Source organism: Pseudophryne corroboree, chromosome 8 (genome assembly GCF_028390025.1).
Source record: "Pseudophryne corroboree isolate aPseCor3 chromosome 8, aPseCor3.hap2, whole genome shotgun sequence".
Taxonomy (NCBI): Eukaryota; Metazoa; Chordata; class Amphibia; order Anura; family Myobatrachidae; genus Pseudophryne; species Pseudophryne corroboree.
The window spans coordinates 372,627,662-372,654,240 of record NC_086451.1 but is presented as its reverse complement, the minus strand read 5'-3'; the positions used below and the strand labels follow the sequence as shown (position 1 = coordinate 372,654,240).

General features: G+C 46.9%; 1 protein-coding gene across 3 annotated transcripts in view; it reads right to left on the bottom strand.

Moving 5' to 3' along the window:
• The window catches only part of LOC134949158 (endothelin receptor type B-like), a 177,372-nt gene that overhangs the window by 11,552 nt on the left and 139,241 nt on the right, over positions 1-26,579 (bottom strand). For 2 of the 3 annotated variants that reach the window (XM_063937576.1, XM_063937574.1), the window contains exons 2-5: positions 14,803-15,324; positions 12,950-13,062; positions 9,648-9,852; positions 8,626-8,775 (exon numbers count right to left, since the gene is read on the bottom strand). In XM_063937576.1, the coding sequence (XP_063793646.1) occupies positions 8,626-8,775; positions 9,648-9,852; positions 12,950-13,062; positions 14,803-15,246 (912 nt within the window). In that variant the 5' untranslated portion in view covers positions 15,247-15,324. Of the gene's footprint in view, positions 1-8,625; positions 8,776-9,647; positions 9,853-12,949; positions 13,063-14,802; positions 15,325-17,422; positions 17,574-26,579 lie in introns of those variants that run through there. The other variant, XM_063937575.1, reaches the window with a different exon arrangement.

Here is a 26,579-nt window from a genome sequence, read left to right as displayed (position 1 = left end):
TACACCTCACAATATTGTTTTTAGGCCTAAAGGTTGCACCGAGGTCGCTGGATGACTAAACTAAGCGACACAAGTGTGCGGCATAAACACCTGGCCCACCTAGGAGTGGCACTGCAGTGTCAGACAGGATGGCAGTTTTAAAAAATAAGCCCCAAAGAGCATATCATGCAAAGAAAAAAAAAGAGGAGCACCGAGGTCGCTGGGTGACTAAGCTAAGCGGCAGAAACACCTGGCCCATCTAGGAGTGGCACTGTAGTGGCAGACAGGATGGCAGTTTTAAAAACTAGGCCCCAAACAGCACATCATGCAAAGAAAAAAAAGAGGTGCACCAAGGTCGCTGGGTGACTAAGCTAAGCGCCACAAGTGTGCGGCACAAACACCTGGCCCATCTAGGAGTGGCACTGCAGTGGCAGACAGGATGGCAGTTTTAAAAAAATAGGCCCCAAAGAGCACATCATGCAAAGGAAAAAAAAGACATGCAAGATGGAATTGTCCTTGGGCCCTCCCACGCACCCTTATGCTGTATAAACAGGACATGCACACTTTAACAAACCAATCATTTCAGCGACAGGGTCTGCCACATGACTATGGCTGAAATGATTGGTTTGTTTGGGCCTCCACCTAAAAAGAAGCAATTAATCTCTCTTTGCACAAACTGGCTCTACAGTGGCAAGATGTCGTCCTCATCCTCAGATCCCCACCTTCAGTTTTTACATCCTCATCCTCACAGAGAAATAATATTCAAGCAAACAAACCACATCATTTAGGTGTCAGTGGACTGCTTACGCTATTAATCAAAGTTTCTGAACTTGACAATGACGTACATGATGAATGCGCTGCAGGTGACGTATAAGGGAGGATGTTCCTAGGTGGTTAACGTCCTTTCTCTGACGTCCTAGTGGATGCTGGGACTCCGTAAGGACCATGGGGAATAGCGGCTCCGCAGGAGACAGGGCACAAGAATAAAAGCTTTAGGATCAGGTGGTGTGCACTGGCTCCTCCCCCTATGACCCTCCTCCAAGCCTCAGTTAGATTTTTGTGCCCGAACGAGTAGGGTGCAGGCTAGGTGGCTCTCCTGAGCTGCTTAGAATAAAAGTATATTTTAGTTTTTTTATTTTCAGTGAGTCCTGCTGGCAACAGGCTCACTGCATCGTGGGACTAAGGGGAGAAGAAACGGACTCACCTGCGTGCAGAGTGGATCGGGTTTCTTAGGCTACTGGACATTAGCTCCAGAGGGACGATCACAGGTTCAGCCTGGATGGGTCCCGGAGCCGCGCCGCCGGCCCCCTTACAGAGCCAGAAGAGCGAAGAGGTCCGGTGAAATCGGCGGCAGAAGACGATCCTGTCTTCAGACTAAGGTAGCGCACAGCACCGCAGCTGTGCGCCATTGCTCTCAGCACACTTCACACTCCGGTCACTGAGGGTGCAGGGCGCTGGGGGGTAGCGGCCTGAGACGCAATATAACATGATAATACCTTAGATTGGCTAAAGAATACATCACATATAGCTCTTGGGCTATATGGATGTATTTTAACCCCTGCCATTTTTTACAGAAAAAGCGGGAGATAAGGACGTAGTGAAGGGGCGGAGCCTATCTCCTCAGCACACAAGCGCCATTTTCCCTCACAGCTCCGCTGGAAGGACGGCTCCCTGACTCTCCCCTGCAGACTTGCTACTGAATCAGGGTAAAAAAGAGAAGGGGGGGCACTATTGGCAGCTAAAAACTATATAAACAGCAGCTATAAGGGAATAACACTTATATAAGGTTATCCCTGTGTGTATATATATATATATATATATATATATATAGCGCTTGGTGTATGCTGGCAGACTCTCCCTCTGTCTCTCCAAAGGGCTTGTGGGGTCCTGTCCTCTATCAGAGCATTCCCGGTGTGTGTGCTGTGTGTCGGTACGTGTGTGTCGACATGTATGAGGAGGAAAATGATGTGGAGGCGGAGCAATTGCCTGGGTTAGTGATGTCACCTCCTAGGGAGTCGACACCTGACTGGATGATCGTATTTAAAGAATTAAGTGATAATGTCAGCACTTTGCAAAGAACGGTTGATGACATGAGACAGCCGGCAAATCAATTAGTGCCTGTCCAGGCGTCTCGGACACCGTCAGGGGCCCTAGAACGCCCGTTTCCTCAGTGGGTCGACACAGACCCAGACACAGATACTGAGTCTAGTGTCGACGGTGAGGAGACAAACGTAATGTCCAGTAGGGCCACACGTTACATGATCACGGCAATGAAGGAAGCATTGAACATTTCTGACACTACAAGTACCACAAAGAAGGGTATTATGTGGGGTGTGAAAAAACTACCAATAGTTTTCCCTGAGTCAGATGAGTTAAATGAGGTGTGTGATAAAGCGTGGGTTTCCCCCGACAAAAAACTGCTAATTTCTAAAAAATTATTGGCACTATATCCTTTCCCGTTAGAGGTTAGGACACGTTGGGAAACACCCCCTAGGGTAGATAAGGCGCTCACACGTTTATCTAAACAAGTAGCGTTACCGTCTCCTGATACGGCCACCCTCAAAGAACCAGCAGATAGAAGGCTGGAAAATATTCTTAAAAGTATATACACACATACTGGTGTTATACTGCGACCAGCAATCGCTTCAGCCTGGATGTGCAGTGCTGGCGTCGCGTGGTCGGATTCCCTGACTGAAAATATTGATACCCTGGATAGGGACAATATACTGTTAACTATAGAGCATTTGAAGGATGCATTACTATATATGCGTGATGCACAGAGGGATATTTGCACCCTGGCATCAAGAGTAAGTGCTATGTCCATTTCTGCCAGAAGAGCGTTATGGACGCGACAGTGGTCAGGCGATGCGGATTCCAAACGACATATGGAAGTATTGCCGTATAAAGGGGAGGAGTTATTTGGGGCTGGTCTATCGGACCTGGTGGCCACGGCAACGGCTGGAAAATCCACCTTTTTACCCCAGGTCACTTCACATCAGCAGAAAAAGACACCGTCTTTTCAAACTCAGTCCTTTCGTTCCCATAAGTACAAGCGAGCTAAAGGCCATTCCTTCCTGCCCCGGGGCAGAGGAAGGGGAAAAAGACTGCACCATGCAGCCGCTTCCCAGGAGCAGAAGCCCTCCCCTGCTTCTGCCAAGTCTTCAGCATGACGCTGGGGCTTTACAAGCAGACTCAGACATGGTGGGGGCCCGTCTCAAGAATTTCAACGCGCAGTGGGCTCACTCGCAAGTGGACCCCTGGATTCTACAGGTGGTATCGCAGGGGTACAAACTGGAATTCGAGGCGTTTCCCCCTCGCCGGTTCCTGAAGTCTGCTCTACCAAAGTCTCCCTCCGACAGGGAGGCAGTTTTGGAAGCCATTCACAAGCTGTATTCCCAGCAGGTGATAATCAAGGTACCCCTCCTACAACAGGGAAAGGGGTATTATTCCACGCTGTTTGTGGTACCGAAGCCGGACGGCTCGGTGAGACCAATTTTAAATCTGAAATCCCTGAACACTTACATAAAGAGGTTCAAATTCAAGATGGAATCACTCAGAGCGGTGATAGCAAACCTGGAAGAAGGGGACTATATGGTGTCTCTGGACATCAAGGATGCTTATCTCCACGTCCCAATCTACCTGTCTCACCAAGGGTACCTCAGGTTTGTAGTACAAAACTGTCATTATCAGTTTCAGACGCTGCCGTTTGGGTTGTCCACGGCACCTCGGGTCTTTACCAAGGTAATGGCCGAAATGATGATTCTTCTTCGAAGAAAAGGCATCTTAATTATCCCTTACTTGGACGATCTCCTGATAAGGGCAAGGTCCAGGGAACAGTTAGAAGTCGGAGTAGCACTATCTCAGGTAGTGTTACGTCAGCACGGGTGGATCCTAAATATTCCAAAATCGCAGCCGATTCCAACGACACGTCTACTGTTCCTAGGAATGATTCTGGACACAGTCCAGAAAAAGGTGTTTCTCCCGGAAGAGAAGGCCAGGGAGTTATCCGAGCTAGTCAGGAACCTCCTAAAACCAGGCCAGGTGTCAGTGCATCAGTGCACGAGGGTCCTGGGAAAAATGGTGGCTTCTTACGAAGCAATTCCATTCGGAAGATTCCATGCAAGAACGTTTCAGTGGGATCTACTGGACAAATGGTCCGGATCGCATCTTCAGATGCATCAGCGGATAACCCTGTCGACAAGGACAAGGGTGTCTCTTTTGTGGTGGCTGCAGAGTGCTCATCTACTAGAGGGCCGCAGATTTGGCATTCAGGATTGGGTCCTGGTGACCACGGACGCCAGCCTGAGAGGCTGGGGGGCAGTCACACAGGGAAAAAATTTCCAGGGCTTGTGGTCAAGCATGGAAACATCTCTTCATATAAACATTCTGGAACTAAGGGCCATTTACAATGCCCTAAGTCAAGCGAAACCCCTGCTTCAGGGTCAGGCGGTATTGATCCAATCGGACAACATCACGTCAGTCGCCCACGTAAACAGACAGGGCGGCACGAGAAGCAGGAGGGCAATGGCAGAAGCTGCAAGGATTCTTCGCTGGGCGGAAAATCATGTGATAGCTCTGTCAGCAGTGTTCATTCCGGGAGTGGACAACTGGGAAGCAGACTTCCTCAGCAGACACGACCTTCACCCGGGAGAGTGGGGACTTCACCCAGAAGTCTTCCACCTGATTGTAAACCGTTGGGAAAAACCAAAGGTGGACATGATGGCGTCACGTCTAAACAAAAAACTAGACAGATATTGCGCCAGGTCAAGGGACCCTCAGGCAATAGCGGTGGACGCTCTGGTGACACCGTGGGTGTACCAGTCAGTGTATGTGTTCCCTCCTCTGCCTCTCATACCAAAAGTACTGAGAATCATAAGAAGGAGAGGAGTAAGAACGATACTCGTGGTTCCGGCTTGGCCAAGAAGGACTTGGTACCCGGAACTTCAAGAGATGCTCACGGAAGACCCGTGGCCTCTACCTCTAAGAAAGGACCTGCTCCAGCAGGGGCCTTGTCTGTTCCAAGACTTACCGCGGCTGCGTTTGACGGCATGGCGGTTGAACGCCGGATCCTGAAGGAAAAAGGCATTCCAGATGAAGTCATCCCTACCCTGGTCAAAGCCAGGAAGGATGTAACCGCAAAACATTATCACCGCATTTGGCGAAAATCTGATGCGTGGTGTGAGGCCAAGAAGGCCCCTACAGAGGAATTTCAACTGGGTCGTTTCCTCCATTTCCTGCAAACAGGACTGTCTATGGGCCTAAAATTAGGGTCCATTAAGGTTCAAATTTCGGCCCTGTCGATTTTCTTCCAGAAAGAACTGGCTTCAGTACCTGAAGTTCAGACATTTGTAAAAGGGGTACTGCATATACAACCTCCTTTTGTGCCTCCAGTGGCACCTTGGGATCTCAATGTTGTTTTGAGGTTCCTTAAGTCACATTGGTTTGAACCACTCACCACTGTGGACTTAAAATATCTCACATGGAAGGTGACGATGCTGTTAGCCTTGGCTTCAGCCAGGCGTGTGTCAGAATTGGCGGCTTTATCATATAAAAGCCCTTACTTAATTTTTCATTCCGACAGGGCAGAATTGAGGACTCGTCCTCAATTTCTCCCTAAGGTGGTTTCTGCCTTTCACATGAACCAACCTATTGTGGTGCCTGTGGCTACTAGGGACTTGGAGGACTCCAAGTTACTTGACGTTGTCAGGGCCCTGAAAATATATGTTTCCAGGACGGCTGGAGTCAGAAAGTCTGACTCGCTGTTTATCCTGTATGCACCCAACAAGCTGGGTGCTCCTGCTTCTAAGCAGACTATTGCTCGTTGGATTTGTAGTACAATTCAGCTTGCACATTCTGTGGCAGGCCTGCCACAGCCAAAATCTGTAAAAGCCCATTCCACAAGGAAAGTGGGCTCATCTTGGGCGGCTGCCCGAGGGGTCTCGGCTTTACAACTTTGCAGAGCAGCTACTTGGTCAGGGGCAAACACGTTTGCTAAATTCTACAAATTTGATACCCTGGCTGAGGAGGACCTGGAGTTCTCTCATTCGGTGCTGCAGAGTCATCCGCACTCTCCCGCCCGTTTGGGAGCTTTGGTATAATCCCCATGGTCCTTACGGAGTCCCAGCATCCACTAGGACGTCAGAGAAAATAAGATTTTACTTACCGATAAATCTATTTCTCGTAGTCCGTAGTGGATGCTGGGCGCCCATCCCAAGTGCGGATTGTCTGCAATACTTGTACATAGTTATTGTTAACTAAATCGGGTTATTGTTGTTGTGAGCCATCTTTTCAGAGGCTCCTTCGTTGTTATCATACTGTTAACTGGGTTCAGATCACAAGTTGTACGGTGTGATTGGTGTGGCTGGTATGAGTCTTACCCGGGATTCAATATCCTTCCTTATTATGTACGCTCGTCCGGGCACAGTATCCTAACTGAGGCTTGGAGGAGGGTCATAGGGGGAGGAGCCAGTGCACACCACCTGATCCTAAAGCTTTTATTCTTGTGCCCTGTCTCCTGCGGAGCCGCTATTCCCCATGGTCCTTACGGAGTCCCAGCATCCACTACGGACTACGAGAAATAGATTTATCGGTAAGTAAAATCTTATTTACCCCTACCACATCACCATCAGAATCCTCACCGTCAAATTCCTCTGCAGCGCCAGCTACACCCATATCCTCCTTATCCTGGTGTACTTCTACAGTGACGTCCTCAATCTCAGCAACTGGACTGGAGGTGCTCCTCGAAGCACTTGCAGGTTTGCATGCAAATGGTGGTAGGAGCCTCCCATACAGTGTTGTGAAGGTCAGGCCTAGACATCGCAACCACAGACAGTGCCAGCACCCCTGTATTTTCACAACACTCCTGTAATTTTACAGCATACAAGACAGGGCCAGTGTACATTGATTTTCACTTCACCCTAGTATTATCACAGCATACAAAAGAGGGCCAGTGTATATTGATTTTCACTGCACCTTATAATTATTACAGCATACAAGACAGGGCCAGTGTACATTGATTTTCACTGCACCCTAGAATTATTACAGCATACAGGGCCAGTGTAATGTTTTTTTGAACAGCATACAGCAGTGTGCTTTTAATTTTTATCAACTGCACCCCTCAATTTTTATAGCAGACAGGGCCAGTGTAATGTTATTAAGACATCAGCACCCCTACATTTGACAGCATACAGGAGCAGTGTGATTTTAATTTGTAAGAACTGCACCTGAATTTTTATAGCAAACAGGGCAAGTGTAATGTTATTAAGACATCAGCACCCCTATATCTGACAGCATACAGGAGCAGTGTGCTTTTAATTTTTAACAACTGCACCTGAATTTTTATAGCAGACAGGGCCAGTGTAATGTTAAGACATCAGCACCCCTATATTTGACAGCATACAGGAGCAGTGTGCTTTTAATTTGTAAGAACTGCACCTGAATTTTTATAGCAAACAGGGCAAGTGTAATGTTATTAAGACATCAGCACCCCTATATCTGACAGCATACAGGAGCAGTGTGCTTTTAATTTTTAACAACTGCACCTGAATTTTTATAGCAGACAGGGCCACTGTAATGTTATTAAGACATCAGCACCCCTATATTTTACAGGGTTCCGGTATGAATGCTCGACCATGTTATGGTCGACAGTCATTAGGTCGATCACTATTGGTCAACATTGACATGGACACATGGTCGACATATGAAAATGGTCGACATATGAAAAGGTCGACCTGAGTTTTTTTAACCTTTTTTGGTGGCGTTTTTTTGCGTAAAGTGACTGGGAACCCCAATTAGTGCACCGCGTTCGCTCGCCATGCTTCGGGCATGGTGCCTTCGCTCCGCTACCGCTTCGCTCGGCACACTTTACCGTTCCAATCGTAGTCCATGTGGATCGTAAAGTATGGAAAAGTTACCCAAAAGAAAAAAAAGTTAAAAAACACTAATGTCGACCTTTTCATATGTCGACCTTTCATGTGTTGACCATGTGTCAATGTCGACCAATAGTGGTCGACCATAACATGGTCGACCATGTGAATGGATACCATTTTACAGTGCCCCTGCACAACACAGTGACAGCCAGGACAGCAACACCCATGTACAGCTGCAGCACATGAAACACCAGTGACAGCCAGGACAGCACCCCTAACACAGCACAGGTACACCCCAGTGACTGCAGCAGCACCCCTACAGAGCACACACTAACCCCACCTGACGCCACCACCCACAGAGAGACGGAGGTCTGTCTTACTCACTCTCCAAGTCTGGAGTGAAAATGACGGTGGCGCGTGGCTGTTTATATGGGATCCAAATCCTGCAAGAATACAACAGCGGGATAATGACGTCTTGCCTCGTTCTGGTTTCCGAGTCTGGCGGGAAGTCCCGAGCCGGCTCGAAGCGTGAAGTTCGGGGGGGGGGGGGGGGGGTTCGGTTCTCTGGGAACCGAACCCGCTCATCTCTAAAATAAATCCAATACAGTAGGTCTAAATGATCTTTTCTTTTTTATCTGGAAGCTCCATAATGATTAAAGAGACAGTGCATGATCTTTTCAGCATTTACTGCTTGTTGAAACATGTTATTAATGATTTTCCAATGCTGTTTATGGCAGCAGAATGATGAGGCCTAACCCTGTATGTCAGCATCACCTACCTGCTTCATGTGATCATTCAGTGCGATCCTCATCCCATTCTTCATGCTCAGCATCTCGCAGGACATCAGTGTGTAGAAGATCCCGGTGCAGACCAGGGGCAGGCAGAAGTAAAGGCCAAAGAGCCACCATACCTTCACTTCTTGGTAAAACTAGAACACACAGAGAGAGAATGTGCTCATTTTACTGCAATCTATATTTCTCTATGTATCTATCCACAGGTATTATATATAATCGAGGAAACGCAAGGCGGTCTGTGGTGTGACCTACTTTGCGATAAAGTGTCCCCAGTTATACTATATGTGTTATTATGTGCAGCCGGGTACATCCTGGCTAATGCTTCTGTGGACAGATGTGTGCAACATCTCCCAAATAGATATGTTCAAAGAGATAGGACATCACCTTGTGCTAATAATACTATGGATTGCATTGGAGAAGAATGGAGGAACTTCAGTACAGCCACTGGATGGAGCATGACTACTATGTGGCCCAGCAATGCCAGACCAACCTTTCAAAAACCCTGCTCTACACTTCTGATCATTCCTGCCCTCACGCATAAAGCCCCAAAAGGGGTATATGTACCAGCCCCCACATACTCTGAAGAACAATGCGCTGGCCTCTGGAGGGGTAACTGGCAGTTCTAGGGTGATAGATAGATAGATAGCTATAGAAAGAATATGAGAGATATGAAGGATTATAGATAGGTCGATAAATAGATATGAAAGATAGATATGAGTTATAAACATGAAGGATATTAGATAGATAGCTATTAAAGATAAAATATGTCAAATTCGGAGAATCAGTGTTTGTACTTTAATAGCCCTCAGGCATTTTATTGTAAAGTTTTAATAAATAATCACCAAATTATTTGAGTACGTTTGTCCTTGAGTATTATTTTAAACCTTTAGCAGGTGAAAGTACCCCTTGTTTCTGTCTTGGACACCACCCAGAGTACTGTAAATGCACCACATGTTTAGAAATCCTGGCTTAGGTAGATTACATTTCTGAAATCTGAGCTGTTTACCGTCATAAATCTTGATGACTGCTCTTGCGGCAACATGCAGACTCGCATAATTTGCCCCTTAAATTCCAATTCCACCAAGTCAAAGGCAATGGCTTCTGGGACAGCCAGAATGATTGCAACTGCCCAGATCAAAGTGAGCTCTATAGCTTTCCACACTGGGATTCCAATGCCTTGAATTCGGTTCCAGGAGGCCACCGCTCGATACCTGACCAAACAAAAAAGCCACAAAAACAATCAATGTAGTACAGTAAAATATATCAGTGTAGCAATTTATTTTAATTTCTTCATTTAGTAATAATTAATAAAGACACTTTACAACCATTGGTGACATTCACCATTCTGTGCTCTAACTATTCACTCCATCTAATTGCTAGGCATGGGGCTTATAGGGCAGAAACAGTGGGGCTGGCTTCCAGTGGACCCCAGATGAGTCCTACTTTCTATCCGTCACCACAATACTCATTACCGGCAGAGGCGGCTTTTCACGTCCCTCTGCAGAATAATATGACTATGACCGGATGGGGTACTAACTATAACACTGCTCCCTACACTTTACCTAGAGGATAATACTATTGGCAGACCATTGGCTGGGCCATCAGACATTGTACCCACCTATGGCAGGTGCAGAATGTCCATGGGTCCATGGCCACTGGTGTCAGCAGAATTGCATATTTATATGCAGTGGCTGACACTAACACGCTCATGACACACCCGCCACCACAGTGAACCACACAGAAATGCCCATAAAAATGCATGGATCTCCTTGCAGTTTCGCAGTGCGTCCCCCGCTTTAACCATCAGGTCACATGGGCAGTGCATCCTAGACATATGCGCAGAGAGAAACCATTGGGCACCTGCATTGTTTCTATGAGACCACCTCAGAATCACACTCTGAATGTGTAGTAGGGATTCTTTTTGCTTGGTTGCACCTGTGCATATTCACAAGGACTGGCCTAGGAAAGTCAACTCTTACCTCTATGGGCCACTATCCCAGCGGCAGCTGAGTATTGCTTGGTTGGAGTGCTGCCGTCAGGCTTCCACTGGTAAATTTGTCCTTAACTCCTTTTGGTTCCATCTGCTCCTGAGCTTTATGTTTTAGTTATTTCTCATGTCTTAGTAACACACACTGGGCCTGGTTCCGAGGTGGATGCAATGGCGATGTTGCATGCAAGTGGACAATGTTTTATGCATATGCCAGAGTCGCACTGCTCATGTGTCTGAATGACTAGCGCTCGGAGATGCAGAATAAATTTGGATGCTGGTAGAGTGAATATCAGTGTGGGCTTTTCTGGGAGGCAACAGCAGAGAGGCTAACCAGATGCGGGCTTGTCGCAGACAACGGCTTTGTCTAAGGATGCTGAACCGCTCCCACAGGATGGCATCTTCAGACAGAGAGCTGGTGCATGTTTCCATGGTGGTGGCGTCTAAAGACGTGCTGAGATGGACTTGCACCGCTGCAACTGGATATCTCACATTGAACAGAATCGGTTGTGGCATTGGCATAAAAATGCAAAATCGGCTGCCGCAAAAGACGCATCTACGTCTGAAGAAGAATCAGCCCCATGGTCTTTACTATATGACATGATGGTATTATAGTGTATGTTTTATGGTAGACTAAGGAGCCTATTTATTACAGGGCAAAGTGCAAAAAGTTCTATGGTTGTCAAAAACTGCTTTTCCCTATACGTCTCCACGATGATGACTTCTCCATGCTGGGAATAATGATTATTTGTGCCCTGCTGGACACAGTGTATATGTGTGAACTAACAGACATAATGATGGCACTAATGGTGCACAACACCAGACATTTATTCCAGTGTGAAATGCTCTCCTTCCTATAGTCACACATGGTTTTTATACTGTATATTGCAGGAATGTGAACTGAATGAATGGCTTGGTGTCTGCTACACTTTACTGTAGTTTATATTCAGTGTCGGATTAGCTACCTGGTTCTCAGTGGTGTATCTATAATGGGTGCAAGGTGCGCTGTGCACACGGGCCCCATACCACACACCCTGCTCCCATTTTTTCAATACTTACCCCTCCAGTGGCGTTGAGGAATGGGGGAGAGGGAGGTAGGTACTAATTACCTGCGCCCTGGCTGCTGGAGGGGTCCGTGTCCACTGCCCCCCACCGCCTGAGTATTTCTATACTTAAGGCCGGCGCCATCTTCCCAGTGATATCTTTAGGAAGGTGGCACCTGCACATTGAAAGCAAAGACTGGCACTGTGTCAGAGTTTTTGCTCGCTAGTGCACATACTCCATCTTCCCAAATATAATTGGGAAGATGGCGACAGCCGAGGATTAGGGGCCCGCTTCCTACAAGCATAGGTAAGAAGCTGGTGCCCTCCGCTGTGCCCCCTCATGCCCCCCTGCATTAGAAAGGCACCCCCTGTGAAGCAGCACCACAATTATTAATTTTTTAATTCACTTATTTTTAAGCTTTTTAGGCCATGTCCCCATTCATTACCGGGGGGCCCTGCATGGCTCTCTATGCCCCTGCTTGTCTCTCTGTGGCCCCGCACCGGTGGTAGCAGCACTGCACAAATCATAGTGAAAATTGCGTAGCTGCCTTTTTCCTGGCTTTTTGCGCATGAGCAGTAAGGTAATCGCACAGTGCTAGAGTCTTGTAGTGCTCATAGTACCAGATGGAGACTGCACACGAGCCCCCTCCTCTTAATACGCCCCTGCTGGTTATAACAATGGGCAGAAACATAACAGAGATAGGGGCGCAGGCAGTTGTTCCAGAAAAGGTCTCAACTATAGTCCAAATGCCAATCTGTAATCATATGTAGACTGCATCCGTCCTTGCCTACCCTACCAAGAGTGTAGGTCATCTTCCGGATCCCTCTCACTTTCCCAGTGAAGTGGGTGCTCCGAGGGCTTGATAATGCAATTTGTGGTTAACCGCAGCAACATGGCCTCTCTACTGCCCAACGTCGCAAAATTCATTCTACAGAGGGGACCCAGATGGTGCAATTTACAGTACTTTGACCTCATTCTCTAGGATCTCCCAAGAGGCAGCACTACAGAAGTAGGCAAGTATGCATTAGACATTTGCTGCAGGTGAATAACACTTGCAATTTACTTTACTGCATGGATAATGCTCTGCTCAGGTTCATTGCAGTGACCCTATTATCAAGTCACAGTCGACTATACGGTTGTTTGCAGCTGCGCTAGTGTGATGATTTTATTAAATCTTGACTAACAGATCACAGCTATACACAGTAAAGAAGGCATCAGTACAGAGTACATACATTTACAAGCATATAACAATGTCTCACTTATGGAACAGGAGTTACCTGTCTATGCTCAGTGCGCAAAGACTCAGGACAGTGACACCCACCGAGGCCTTCTGAATAAAGGGAAACAGCTTGCACACATGGGCTCCAAATGGCCAGTTCTCCGCCAGCAGCTGCAAGCACACAAGGTAATTGATCATTGCAATTTCAAATGAATAATTTTATCCTTTAGCTTTTAAATACAAAGATATATATATATATATATATATATATATCCCAATTTTTCTATTTGTAGACTCAGGACCCTATGCCGTGCGACCCGGGAAGGGGGCATGTCCTATGGTGGGAGGGGGAGTGACCTGTTTAGTGGACGTGGCCTGGTGGTACGGACCCATTTTCCAGCTTTTTGGGGTCGTGCCCAGCGCTGACCGAGCAGCTGGGCAGCCCCCTGCTCCTCTCCCAGCACTGAATACATGATGGTGGGCACGGTATCTATTAAGCGATCACTGGCTGCTTTGCAGAACAGAGCAATGGATGGTCAAAGGATCACCCAACTGCACCCCCCCCCTCCCCCCTCCCCCCTCCTAATGCAGAGATGTAATTAGGGGCTGGCTGCACATGCAGGGGGCCAGACAGCAGACAAGTTGGATTGCAGAAGTATAAAAAGTAGAATAGAACTGAAAATGACTGTTTGTACTCAATTTATCCACTCTCTAACGCTCTCTCCTCTCTCTCTTTCTCCTCTTCCCTGCTCACTCTCTTTCACCCACTCTAGTTATATCCTCTCTCTCCCCCCTCTCTCTTCCTCTGTCTTTGGGCCTAATTCAGACCTGATCGTAGATGTGCGAAAAAACACACATCTACGATCAAAATCTCTGCTGTGCGGGGGACACCCACCTGCTGAGGTGGCTACCCACCATGTTTTTGGCAGCAGAAGCTGCGTGTGATGTCACGCAGCCACTGCGGCCCGCCCCGCAAACGCATCTCACTGTGTGCGCACGTTCAGTGCGGCTACTGCGCACAGGGTCGGACTGGCCCACAGGGGTACCAGGGAAACCACCGGTAGGCCCCACTACCTGAGGGCCCTTCCTCCAGGGATAATGTTCCAGACTGTGCTTTTGTGTTATACATGGTAGATAAGTTGCATTACACTACACTAAACTATTGTGTATTTCAAGGCTCTGTGGATGATGGCCACACACCCTTTGTAGGCTGGCCACACCCCTAAGTATGGGCCCCTATAACTGCATCCCCCCGGAGGGCCCTTCATGTCCCAGTCCGACACTGACTGCGCATACATACACAGAACAGGGCTTTAGCTTGCGTTCACTGCCACTGCTGCAACCAGGTCTGAATTAGGCCCTTTATCTCCTCTCCATTCTCTCCCTTTTTCTCCCTTTATGTCCCGCCTTACCCTATCTCTCCTCGTTCTCCCCCCATCTCTTTCCTTTCAACCCCCTTACCTCCTTCTATTCATGTCATGTGAGATCTTCAATATCAATTTAAAGTACTTCTATCTTGGGATATTGATACTTTTCTTAATACATGGTTCTAAAGTTATAACTTATAATTTAATTGAATAGATTTAATGCTCCTGTAATTTAAAAAACGTGACATAATTCCATTATAGCACCGACAAATACTAAATAAGTCATAAGAACCAATTTCCGATTCTTGTTTGGGTGCATTTGGAGTCCATTTTGTGGGAAATAAACACCATGGACCTCCAGTAGTATATTGGTTAAGTATCAGTCTGTCTAGCTGACTAACACAAGGTCCACTGCTCTGCACTTTTCTGAGTGCATGTGCATCTAGTTTTGTGTTTGAATTATAATTCAAAGATCTCTACATTAGACCCACAACACACTGGATCACAATACACATGTCATTAACATATATCCATATGAACAAACCTTATATATATTGATGGGAATAGCGATTAGGATATAGAACAGGTCTCCCAATGCCAAGCTGGCAATAAGGACGTTTGGTCCATTTCTCATGCATTTATTTTTGTAGATGATTCTTAACAGTGTTGAATTTCCTACAATCCCCACCAGGAAAATGACACAGGACAGTATGGTGGTGACATATTTAAAGGCGTGCTTGATCTTAGAGCGGGATAGACATGGAGGTGGTCGTTGTGGCAGCATATTCCTGTAATCCTCCTGCGAGATATTGCTAGCCTTAACATTTTGGTTGGTATCCAGCTGTAGGATGTGGCCGGCTTGCTCCTGGCTTGATGTCTGTGATAAGTCAGAGATCTCTTCCAAATATTGTGGTGTGGGGGAATATTGGCAGGAAACGCCAACCAGTAGGCAAACCATCCAAACAGCAATGATGGGCCCGGCAGGCATTGTGCCCTTGATTTACAGCTATAATACTAGGAAGATCTGAAGGTTCCACCCTGATGTCTCTTTTACCACATTAGTAACCTGTTGAAAATTGGAAAAAAAAGTTGACATAAATGTAACAGGCTTACTGCTCGAACCCTAGGCAGAGAAAACGAGGAACCCCAACCCCAGAGGACCCAATATGCACAGTCACTACACATCAGGACAGTGTCTAAAATTTTATTAAAACAGGAGTGGTCACTGTCAAAAGTTATAGTTGCAAAACAAAAGCATGCACAGTAACATTCAATGACAATAAACGTAAGACACCAATCAAAATTTACATGCACAGTTGCCCCTTTTAAGGCTATTCCCAATTTTGCATTTGAAGCAAAGTTCAATGAATATCTCTCAACAAGAATTAGCAATGTTCCAACTTTTGTGTATTACACTAGATGCCTGCCAGGTGGCGCTAGGAATGTCACCGCTTAACTCAGTTCCTGGGCTATATCCCTTTGGTCTAGACTCTAGAGTAAAGAGGGGTACTCACGGAGCGATATTCTAAGCAATCTGACTATATTGCTTAGAACTTAAGCATTATCGCTCCGTGTGTACCGCCTACAGCGATAGCGATGCGCAGCCCCGCGCATCGCTATCACTGCTGCTGGATTGGCTTGCCTGCATGCAGGCCAATCTAGCGGGTCGCTCACTTCACCCGCTGGGTGAAGTGAGCGCCCCCCCCGTCTCCCCCCGCACGCTCAGTACACATCACGCTGTGCTGAGCGGCGGAAGAGATGAGTGCTGAGCGGTTCGCCCAGCACACATCTCTCTCACATCGGGCAGTGAGTACTGGCCTTTAGTGTCTGATTACTTGAATGTCCCTTTTAGTAGTAAAAGTTGGCAAGTGCGGTAATCCCTTAGGCAAAAGAACAGTTAGAACAGTCCCTTAGCCATACTTGCCTACCTGACTCTCTCCATGGGGGAGAAAATGCTCTGTTCCTGGACTTTCCTGGTAATGTGTGATTGCCATCACCTGTGGTGAAACACCTTTCTTATCAATTAACTAGCTCACCACAGGTGATGGCAATCATACATTACCAGGAAAGTCCAGGAACAGAGCATTTTCTGAGGGTCATGTAGGCAAGTATGCCCTTAGCATTTAAGGTTAGTAAGTAATGTAGTGAATAAGCAGTTGCAGAAGTTCTTTTACCAAGTACTATAAGTAGCAATACAGTTCCTCAGCTGTGTAGCTAACCAGTTACAGAAAGAGGCACAAGCTGTAGCAGTAGATAAAGCAGAAGCAGTTTCCTCAGCAGACACTGCTAACAGGCACAAGCTGTACAAGTGATCAAAGTGAATGGGAACAAGTTCTGACTTACTGAGGTACTGTAGACTGTAAATTAAACAGGATCACTCTCCCTGTAAGCTGGCTGTACTGTAGTGTTAGGATGGAACGCCTCACTTAGCTGGAACAGGTCTCTCTCTCTGGTACTGACGTGACAGAATCTCACTGATACCTGTGCCTCAGTTCCTCACACTGGTGCTGACTGGGTGACAGACATTTAGTACAACTCAGCAGTCTCCTTGATTTTGAAGCTACACAGCCTCCCTGCTCTTATCACTCTAACTGGGCGTTCAGTCTGTACAAGGCTGTGAGTTATGGTGGGTACACACTGATAGATATATCTGCAGATCAATTGATCTGCAGATATATCTATGGACAGATCGGGCAGTGTGCTGTGCGTACACAATGCCCGATCTGTCGGGGACTGATGTCATGATCTGGGCGGATGTGTGCCCAGTACAGCTGTCAATCACTACTGGCTGCCGCAGCTTGTGTACAGGTGGTCAGCTGGTCGCCCATACACACACAGCGATGCGCCAGTATATCGGCAGATATATTGGGTGTCGGCTGTGCTGCAGGGCCGACGTGATATGTCTGTGAACGACAGAGTTCACAGACATATAGCCTGTACACACTGGCCGACGGACACGCGATATATTGGCAGTTCAATAGAACGGCTGATATATCGGCCAGTGTGTACGGGCTTTTACTGTGCTGGATAGCTGATCAGTGAGCTGCCTATGTTCCCCCACTGGCTGGCTGCTATCTCCCACTGAAGCTGCCCTTTACCTCATACCAAGGGCTCTCTCACTGTCCTTAGCTCCATGCAGTGTTGTGCAGGTAGCAGTCTCTTACCCAGTGGTAGGGGTGTCGCTCGCAGGGGTGCCTCTCCTGGTTGCTGGCTCACTCTTCCGAAATACACTGCTTACTGCTGGCTGGCTAGGGACACAGCCCAGCTATTCCAACCTACCGCATCTCCCCCATCAGTGGCTGTTCTCTGCGGGTGTGTGCCTCACCCCTGATCCCCACGGAGCTCTGAGGTAACTCTGAGGTAAATCTCCTTCCCGCCCAACAGGCTCCTCCTTCCAATTCAGGGGTCAGCCAATCGCAGGACTCTGGGCTTCCCACTTTCACAGTGCTATGGCTGCAATCCCCTGGGTCCTTATGCTATCCGTGTTGTGTCTTTGACATCATTAGTTGAAGGGGGCTGTTAACCTCTACAGCGCCAGTGCCTCTGTTTAATAATCCCCTGAGTTATAAACCACAGTGGGTGTTCCAAACGGGGAATCACATAAATATAAAGCTTTCAGTTCTTGAAGAAGATCTTTAGACAGAGTACATTACAATGTTATTAGCCTTGTAAAGCACCTTAATGGAAACATAAAAATGTTTAGAGTGGCTATATAGCTGCCAACATTTTATATGATTTCCAGAGCACGTTGCTGCTGAACCGGTGCGTCCTAGTAGGTTACAATACCCTTTGTGTCATGTTTACCAAATCTGATTTTAAATACGTCAAGTACAACAAAGCTTTAGCTTCACTCCCAAGTAATAAAACACTTCCACTTTTGCATAATGCTATTTACATGACAGCTCCCTGAGCCCATATTTTGTCCATTAGTTATTCAGAGGATTAATGCAGTGTCTACATCATTTTAAGTATCAGGTCTATTTAACAATGGCCTAATGCAAAAGATAGTACAGATATCTCCTACAAAAGGCTAATTAGCACTGCAGGATGCAGTCCCACCAGGACCAAGCTGTGCTTTTAGGATCTTGGCCCTGTTGGCTAACACATATTCGTTGGCTGCTTTGTGCAAATGGAGATGGATATTGTTATTCCTCTCTGGCAGCCTCCCTCCTCCCCATTAGCTTTTCGCTAGGCAGTCAAGTGCTAGCAGTAGGAATGATTTTTCATAGCCTTGTAGCTTGGGATGCCGGCAGTCATAATACCGACAGTGGCATCATGACACTCAGGATCCCATCACATACTAGGTGAGTATACTATCTGTAATCCCCTAACCCTCTTTATTTGCAGTCTGACCCTAACCTCCTTCCCCCCCACACCTGCAGCCTAACCCTCCCAGGTGGCGCCTAACCCTACCCATCCCTTGTCTGCATAACCCTAAGTTCTCCTCCCTGCAGACACTCTGCAATCCTATGTAATAAAAGGCTAACACTGCTCCTCACCTCTATGGGGGGAATTCAAGTGTTTTGCGCACTGTCGACCCTAGATGGCGCCCGGCAGAGCAATTCAAGTATTGGTCAGTCTGGGCGCATGCAACCATCAGGGCCAAAACTAGGATTTTCGACCCCTGGGCAAGGCAGTAATTTCCCCCCCTAATAAAATAAAACAAAAAAATATATATACCCCAAAAAATAAATGATAATAATTATAAAAATAAAAAAGTAACAAAATATTCAAACTACGCAACACAGTAGTGCAACCTTATTCTCACTACACTGCACAGTAGTACCTCTCAGTAACATTACACAGCCACATGGGGGAAAGAGAGGAAACTCGGTGAGTGAGAGAGATGGAGGGGAGGAGAGAGAGAGAAGAAAGAGAGAGGAGAGATATGGGAGAGGAATGAGAGATGGGAGAGAGAGAGAGAGAGAGGGGTGAGAGAGTGAGAGGGGTGAGAGAGAGGGGTGGCATGCATGCCTATATAACCCTCCAATAAGATGTGTGGTGCCAGGCAGATATAGGGATGTCAGGACTGCCATACCACAATATGTCCAGCCCCTGCAGGAGGCTATACCTGGACTGTGGGCATCGCTGTTCTCACCTGTTGGCCCCACTGTGGAACAGAATAGCTAGTGCATGCATGAAACATTCTAATAGTATTACTTATTACATAGCACCTTTACTGCTCGGCTCCCCTCACCCTGTGGTGTTCGGGTTCTCCGCAGGTAGCGGGTGCACGTCAGGCTGTTTGAAGTCAGATCCTGAGGGGTGACAGCAAGCACAGCTGGGGCTCAGATCCTGAGGCTCACGTCACTGCAGGTGCCAGGCATCTCTGAGCGGTCGGTCCCAGATGTAGTTGCAGTCAGAGACATCTCTGGCCGGCAAGTAAATCCAGGTGGCAGCTCCACAGGTCACCGGTACGGCAGTGTCCCTAAGAAGATGGCGGCTGGGGGCAAGCGAGGAAAGTGGGAACTTTAGACCCGGGGATAGAAGCAAGCATGCAACCAACCTCCGCTCCTACCGGTGTTCTTGCGAGAACACGCAGCTCCTTAGTCTCCTTCAGTGCTGGCCGGCCATTGAAGTAGCTGCTGGCCGAACTTAAGAGCCAGACAGAGTTCTCAGCGCCCCTTCCATCCGGCGCCCGGGGCACATGACCCCCTAGGGACCCCCTAGTTGTGGCCATGCTGCTGGCTTTGACATTACTCTTATGTTGTTGGGTGGTCTGCTGTATGCCGAATGTCGGGATCCCAGCGCACAGTATACCGGCGCCGGAATCCCGACACCCGGCATACCGACAACTAATCTCCCTCGTGGGGGTCCACGCCCCCCCTGGAGGGAGAATAAAATAGTGTGGCGCGCGTAGCAGGCCACTGTGCCCGCAGCGTGGCGTGCGCAGCGAGCCCACAAGGGGCTCCTTAGCGCTCGCCACGCTGTTGGTATGCCGGCGGTCGGGCTCCCGGCGCCGGTATGCTGGTCGCCGGGAGCCCGAGCGCCGGCATACCATATGACACCCATGTTGTTCTGTCATTTTGACAGGCTGGTAACTAGTGTACTAATAATACATGGACTGTTGCATGATGCAGTGTAGCTGTTAGAGGTTTTCACTGTTTGCTGCTCAATGGCACTCATTCCGAGTTGTTCGCTCGCTGCTAATCAGGGCCGGTGCAAGGTTTCTCGGCACCCTAGGCAAAACTTTTGCCTACTGCCCCTTCCCCCTACCCACTCTTCAGATGAAAGGCATGCTGCGGCTCTCCCCCACCCCCAGTTTGTTGCATGGCTGCTCTCATCTCCCCATCTCCCGAGTCTGTGTGGGTGCCTGCTACTCTCACCCCCCCCCCACTGTTAAAAGTCTGCTGTCCTATCCCCCCCACCATCTGTATGCATGCTGCTGCTCATCCCCCCCAAACTGTGTGCATGCCTGCTGCTCATCTCCTCCCCCCCCCCCCCCGCTCAGTGGACTCAAATACAAAGAGTACACTACCTGCAGGCTGCGTTGCAGAGTTGGGACTGTGTAGTCTGTGAAAGAGCCTGGAATGAAGAGCAGTGCTGCATGTCACCCCCAGCCAGGACTCCAGGAGCTGTCACAGTTACTGCCTGTGCCTTGTGGAGGTGGATCTGGAGACTGCAATGCAGGAGCTTAGCAGTCACGGCTACTGTAAGATACGAGTCCTGGGAGGATTGCAGCGGCTGTGAAAGATAGGACCACGCTACCTTTTTCAGGCAGCTGTAGCAGGCCGCCCCCTCAGGTCCCGGCGCCCCTAGGCAGCTGCCTAAAGCTGCCTAGTGGAAGCTCCGGCCCTGCTGCTAATTTTAGCAGAATTGCTAATAGGCTAAAATCCGGCAGTTCTGCGCATGCATATGCATCTCAGGGCGCGCGCTAAGCAAATTTACACAAAACTATGCTATTTTACTCACAGGCGAACTAAGCTTTTCAATCGCTCCGCTGATTGACAGAAAGTCGGAGTTTCTGGGCGGAAACTGTCCGTTTTCAGGGAGTGCGCTAAAAAACGCAGGCGTGCCAGGTAAAAACTCAGGAGTGGCTGGAGAAACGGAGGAGTGGCTGTTCGGACGCTGGGCGTGTTTGTGACGTCAAACCAGGAGCTAAACGGACTGAGGTGATCGCAATCTAGGAGTAGGTCTGGAGCTACTCAGAAACTGCAAGGAAATTGCTTTCGTTAGCAATTCTGCTAATATTAGCAGAATTGCTCATCTTTCGTTAGCAATTGCTAATCTTTCGTTAGCAATTCTACTATGCTAAAATACACTCCCAGGGGGCGGCGGCTTTGTGTTTGCATTTCTGCTAAAAGTAGCTAGCGAGCGAACAACTCAGAATGAGGGCCCATGTTGGAACCTTTTCTAAGCCAGGACTATAAAGGTCCTAGTTCCGTTTACCTTAAAGTAATGCTAATAATGCATTTTAAAGGATGTGAGAACACTGTAAGTTCTATACTTTAGATAGGAGACTATAATACAAATATAATTGTTAATATTATTTGTAAAATTAAATTAACAATTACATCTTAAATGATCAATTCATTTTACAGTTTTCTTATGATACTTATCTTGTTACTATTAGTCATATTCATCTTCATATTCATGGATATTTTTATAGCTTGTCGTCAGTCATATTAATGAAATCATCTGCCATTTTACATTTTCAGATTTTCTTTAAGCACTCTTCTGGAAACTACTAATGTGCTCAGATTTATTCCAGTTATAAGTAACTACATTCAACTGACATATAGTTATATCGGGATCGCCATTCTGTTTACATGCATAACAATGGGCCTTTATGGAAAATTATCGTAAATATAGGGATGTACTTTACCATAATTGTCCTGAAAGCTAGAATACCTTGTATAGCCATTAATGCTCTAAGACCACCACAGCGACACCATTATAAAGATTGTGGAAGAAGTTTCGGCCCCATCTGCTAAGCTCACTGCTGAAATTGGGGCGAGTTGCTGCTCCTCTGTGGCAGGGTTGTATTTTGTATTTGCCTCATCCCTCCTTCTCGGCCCCCCTATCCCAGTGCATCGTTGGTCTAGCTATAACAATTTTTTATATGCTCACTAACCATCTGTATAACTACTGGGATAGCAGTGATACCAGCTAATCTACAATGTGACCCAGCAAGGCCCTATGTAGCTGCCACCCGTACTGCTTTGCCATCTTGCCGTGTCTACAATCAACAGGAACCTGAATGAAGACCATGACACTGCACAACTCTTAAAACCCCAGCATTCAATGTTATTGAGTTGTCATTTAATCTTGACATTTAATTAATTTAGTCTTTAGAGGAAGGAAACTCTCACGCTCCCTTTCTGACCAGTAAATGCCGCACAGTGCAATACATCCATGAAATAACTGAACAGATGGGGAAATTGGCTCACCAGAAACGTTATGGTCCTTCAAAATTTAGCTTTGAGGCCTAAAATGGTCTATTTAATGTCTGTCACATCTAGTTCATGTCTGTCACAGCCGCTGCTTGGGAGGAAAAGAATCCAACCGCTAAAAGTCTTTCACCCTAAGCTCTGGCATTTGTACCTATTGCCAATTTTATTTCTTAAAGCAAGTCAAACCTGCTTCACACAGTTCTCCTATTCAGAGCTTTCCCTGAACCAGATCCACCATAGTCACATGCAATACATAAGTCCTTCTCTCCTCATGAACTGCCCTTTTGACATCCAGCATACAAATAAATGTTTGTCCTTGAAACGTTCATTGTCTTATTGTCCAAGGTCATGAGTGCCCTCTTTCTCCTGGGGCATTTCTCATGTAGTGTCTAGTGAATCCAAGCTTTGATGACCTATGGTAAGCAGCCAATTACAACGTATAAGAATGGGCCGTTAAGAACAAAAGGACAAAAGAGGCATTGACTGTAATTTAGATATCAGACATCAGCAAAACATGCCCTCAGGTGTCATCTCTTTATTACCAAGCGTAAATCAGATCACAGCAGCATTAGGATGCCTTGTATATAAGTATGCTCTTTGCAGTTTCTATCTAGAGTCTTAAGAAAAGCCAAAATACTGTAGTGTACTCAAAACAGCACAGATTGTTATCATGAGATGATTCATTTACAGAGAACCAACAAGACTACTACTAAAGTACTTAGTCAAAATATATTACGTTTTGGAACTACTTTTATGGGGGAGATGAATCAAAGATTTGAGAAAGATAAAATGGAAAAGTAGACCATACTAATCAATCAGCTTCTGTCATTCTCCCAGCACAGCCTGTAACATGAGAGTTAGAAGCTGATTGATTTGTATGGGTAACATGTCCACATTATCTTTCTCCAAGATTTGATAAGTCACTATGAGAAGCTATGTGAAACATTGCAGTATATGTTTTCATATAAATAATTAGTAAGGGTGATATATCTGACAGCGCTCTAACAAGTTAATAAACTAACAAGCTATGAATTTCACCTGCGTATTTACACGAAAGGCTGCACATTCGCATTACTAAGCTGCAACATGTCACCACCATGAGGTCTCTATATTGGGGTGCAATAACTTGTATACCTCGTAGAGGGAAATGTCCTGACCATGCCCGCTGACAATGGTGAAAATGGGGGGCGTAGCTCGCAAGTGAAAAATGTCATGCAAAGCCACGCTCCCTGACATGTGGCCATGCCGCTTTTTTTTGGCATGCGACAGGGACCTGATTTCTACTATAAAGGTGATGGGAGCTATGCAGTGGTCTATGCCAGGGATAGGGAGCCTTTAGCCCACCAGCTGTTGTTGAACTACACATCCCAGCATGCACTACAACAGTTTTAGCATGGACAAAACTATGGCAGGGTATGTGTAGTTCAATAACAGCTGGAGAGCCAAAGGTTCCCCACCCCTGGTCTATGCAATCATGTTTAATCATGTTCAATTATTCGTGTTGACCCCGAATTCTAAAGTCCTGGAGTGTAGTTATTTTAATATTTCCTTTACAGTGGGCCTATACTGCCTAAGTACCTGTGGTTTTTCAAGTGCCGACATGTGGGAGAGTTTTCCTGGGACCTGTAGTCCCTCTAAACGGACAATATTACTTTCAATCTAACTTTCACTACTATCAACCCACGTACCCACGGCAAGGGGTATGGGGGATAGCCCTGGGCTTCAGCCAAGACCTAGGGCATACATGAGAGGGGGGACCCTTTAATGGGTGGGTCCCCACTTTTCTGAGGGATCCCCGGAATGGGCTGACTAGTTTTATGCTTTGGCGCGGAGTAACCCCATCAAGTGTGTTCCCTGGCTGTGGCATTACCTCCCTGCTAGTGGAGCCCAGTACTGGTTCTTAAAATACAGGGGACCCCTATAAATTGCTTGTTATGCCTTGGGTGGGGGGACCCTACACATTTTTTGTTCTGAGTTTTAACTCTTTTTACTTTTACACACAGTGAAGCACTACACAGATCACACGGACATAACACGCTGCTCACTGGAGGGCAGATGTATTAAGCCTAGAGAAGTGATATAGCAGTGATAAGTGCAAGGTGATAACACACCAGCCAATCAGATCCAATATGTAAATTGACAGTTAGGAGCTGATTGGCTGGTGCGTTATCACCTTGCACTTATCACTGCTTTATCACTTCTCCAGGCTTAATACATTTGCCCCTGGGATGCTTATTTGAAAAGAGTATTTTGGTCCGACTTTGCTCTGCGTTCATAAACACAATTCATTGTAAATCTCCATGTTGTATTCTTTTGTATTAAATGTACTTGTGAGTTGGTTCGATAGTGTTTTGAGTTCTGTTTGCAGATTCAGCCATGTTTTGCAGTTCAAATCATGAATGAACTCATGTGTTTGGCTTTAGTAAGTCTCCAAAAGGCTAAACTTTACTGAATTATTACTAAGCAATATTGAAAACTATTCCAACTTCCATTGCATGGTAAAAACTTTAGAAAGCTGTTCTAAGTGGATTTATAACTGTACTATGCAAAGAACTTAGAGGGTAATTCAGAGTTGATCACTGCAGCAAATTTGTTAGCAGTTGGGCAAAACCAGGGTGGTCATTCCGAGTTGATCGCTCGTTAGCAGTTTTTAGCAGCCATGCAAACGCTATGCCGCCACCCACTGGGAGTGTATTTTAGCTTAGCAGAAGTGCGAACGTTTTTATCGCAGAGCGCCTGCAAACATTTTTTGTGTAGCTTAGCTCAAAACCTACTCAGCACTTGCGATCAATTCAGACTATTCAGTTCCGGATTTGACATCACACACCCGCCCAGCGTTCGCCCAGCCATGCGTTTTCCTTGGCATGCCTGTGTTTTTCCGAACACTCCCTGAACACGTCAGTTGCCACCCAGAAACGCGCACTTCATGTCAATCACTCTGCGGCAACCAGTGCGACTGAAATGCATTGCTACACCCTGTGTAAAACTGCATCGTTCATTGTGCCTGTACGCGCGCGTGCACATTGCACCGCATACGCATGCGCAGAACTGTCATTTTTTAGCCTGATCGCTGCACTGCGAACAAATGCAGCTAGCGATCAACTCGGAATGACCACTTACAGTGTGTGCACTGCAGGTGTGGCAGATATAACAATTGCTGTGGTTTGCCCAACTCTGAATTACCCCCTGAGTGTGGTTTACTGACCTTACATTTGTTAATTTGATTAACACCTTTTGCTGAAGGTGGAGGGATGCTGTGTGGGGGAGGGGGTTGTAATCAGGATGAACATGTGTTTGTAGACCTATTTATGCAGTATAGGTCAGGTGGCCAGTCCCTTAGGACACTGCAGTGTCTAGTGTATGAAGTGGCTAGTTATAAAATGGCAGCTAAAATCAATGGCAGTGTTATACCTGTGTTAAACAGAAAGCAAACAAACTAACAAGATAACAGAAGGACTGCGTTACAACCACAAAACTCAGGATCATTATGTGGCCTCTCCTCACCTCTACCATGAGATCTCCAGGACCAGGCTTACCACCTCTCTGGCTGAGAACATCAAGTCTGCCCCTGAGCCTAACCCTCATGATGAGCAGGGAACTGTGGGGGGTGAGCACCAGGACCAGGCGCAGCAGAGACATCTCCATTGCTCCTGAGTGTGCTCTCTACATTCTCATACCCACCTGTACTATGATCTTAGCAAAATAATGTTATCCCAATTTTCCTTCTTCCACTGGTAACCTGCAATTGTCCCCGTCCCCCCATTTGTTTTGTTTTTCTCCTCTGTGCTTTTCCTGTAATGTTCACCTCCAATGATTGCACACCCTGCCATTGCGCCCTACATATAGGGTACATCATACTACTACACAAGTGTCAGTTTTCCCATATATGCACTGGGCCCTTGTATGGCTGCCCCATCTGGTACGCTTT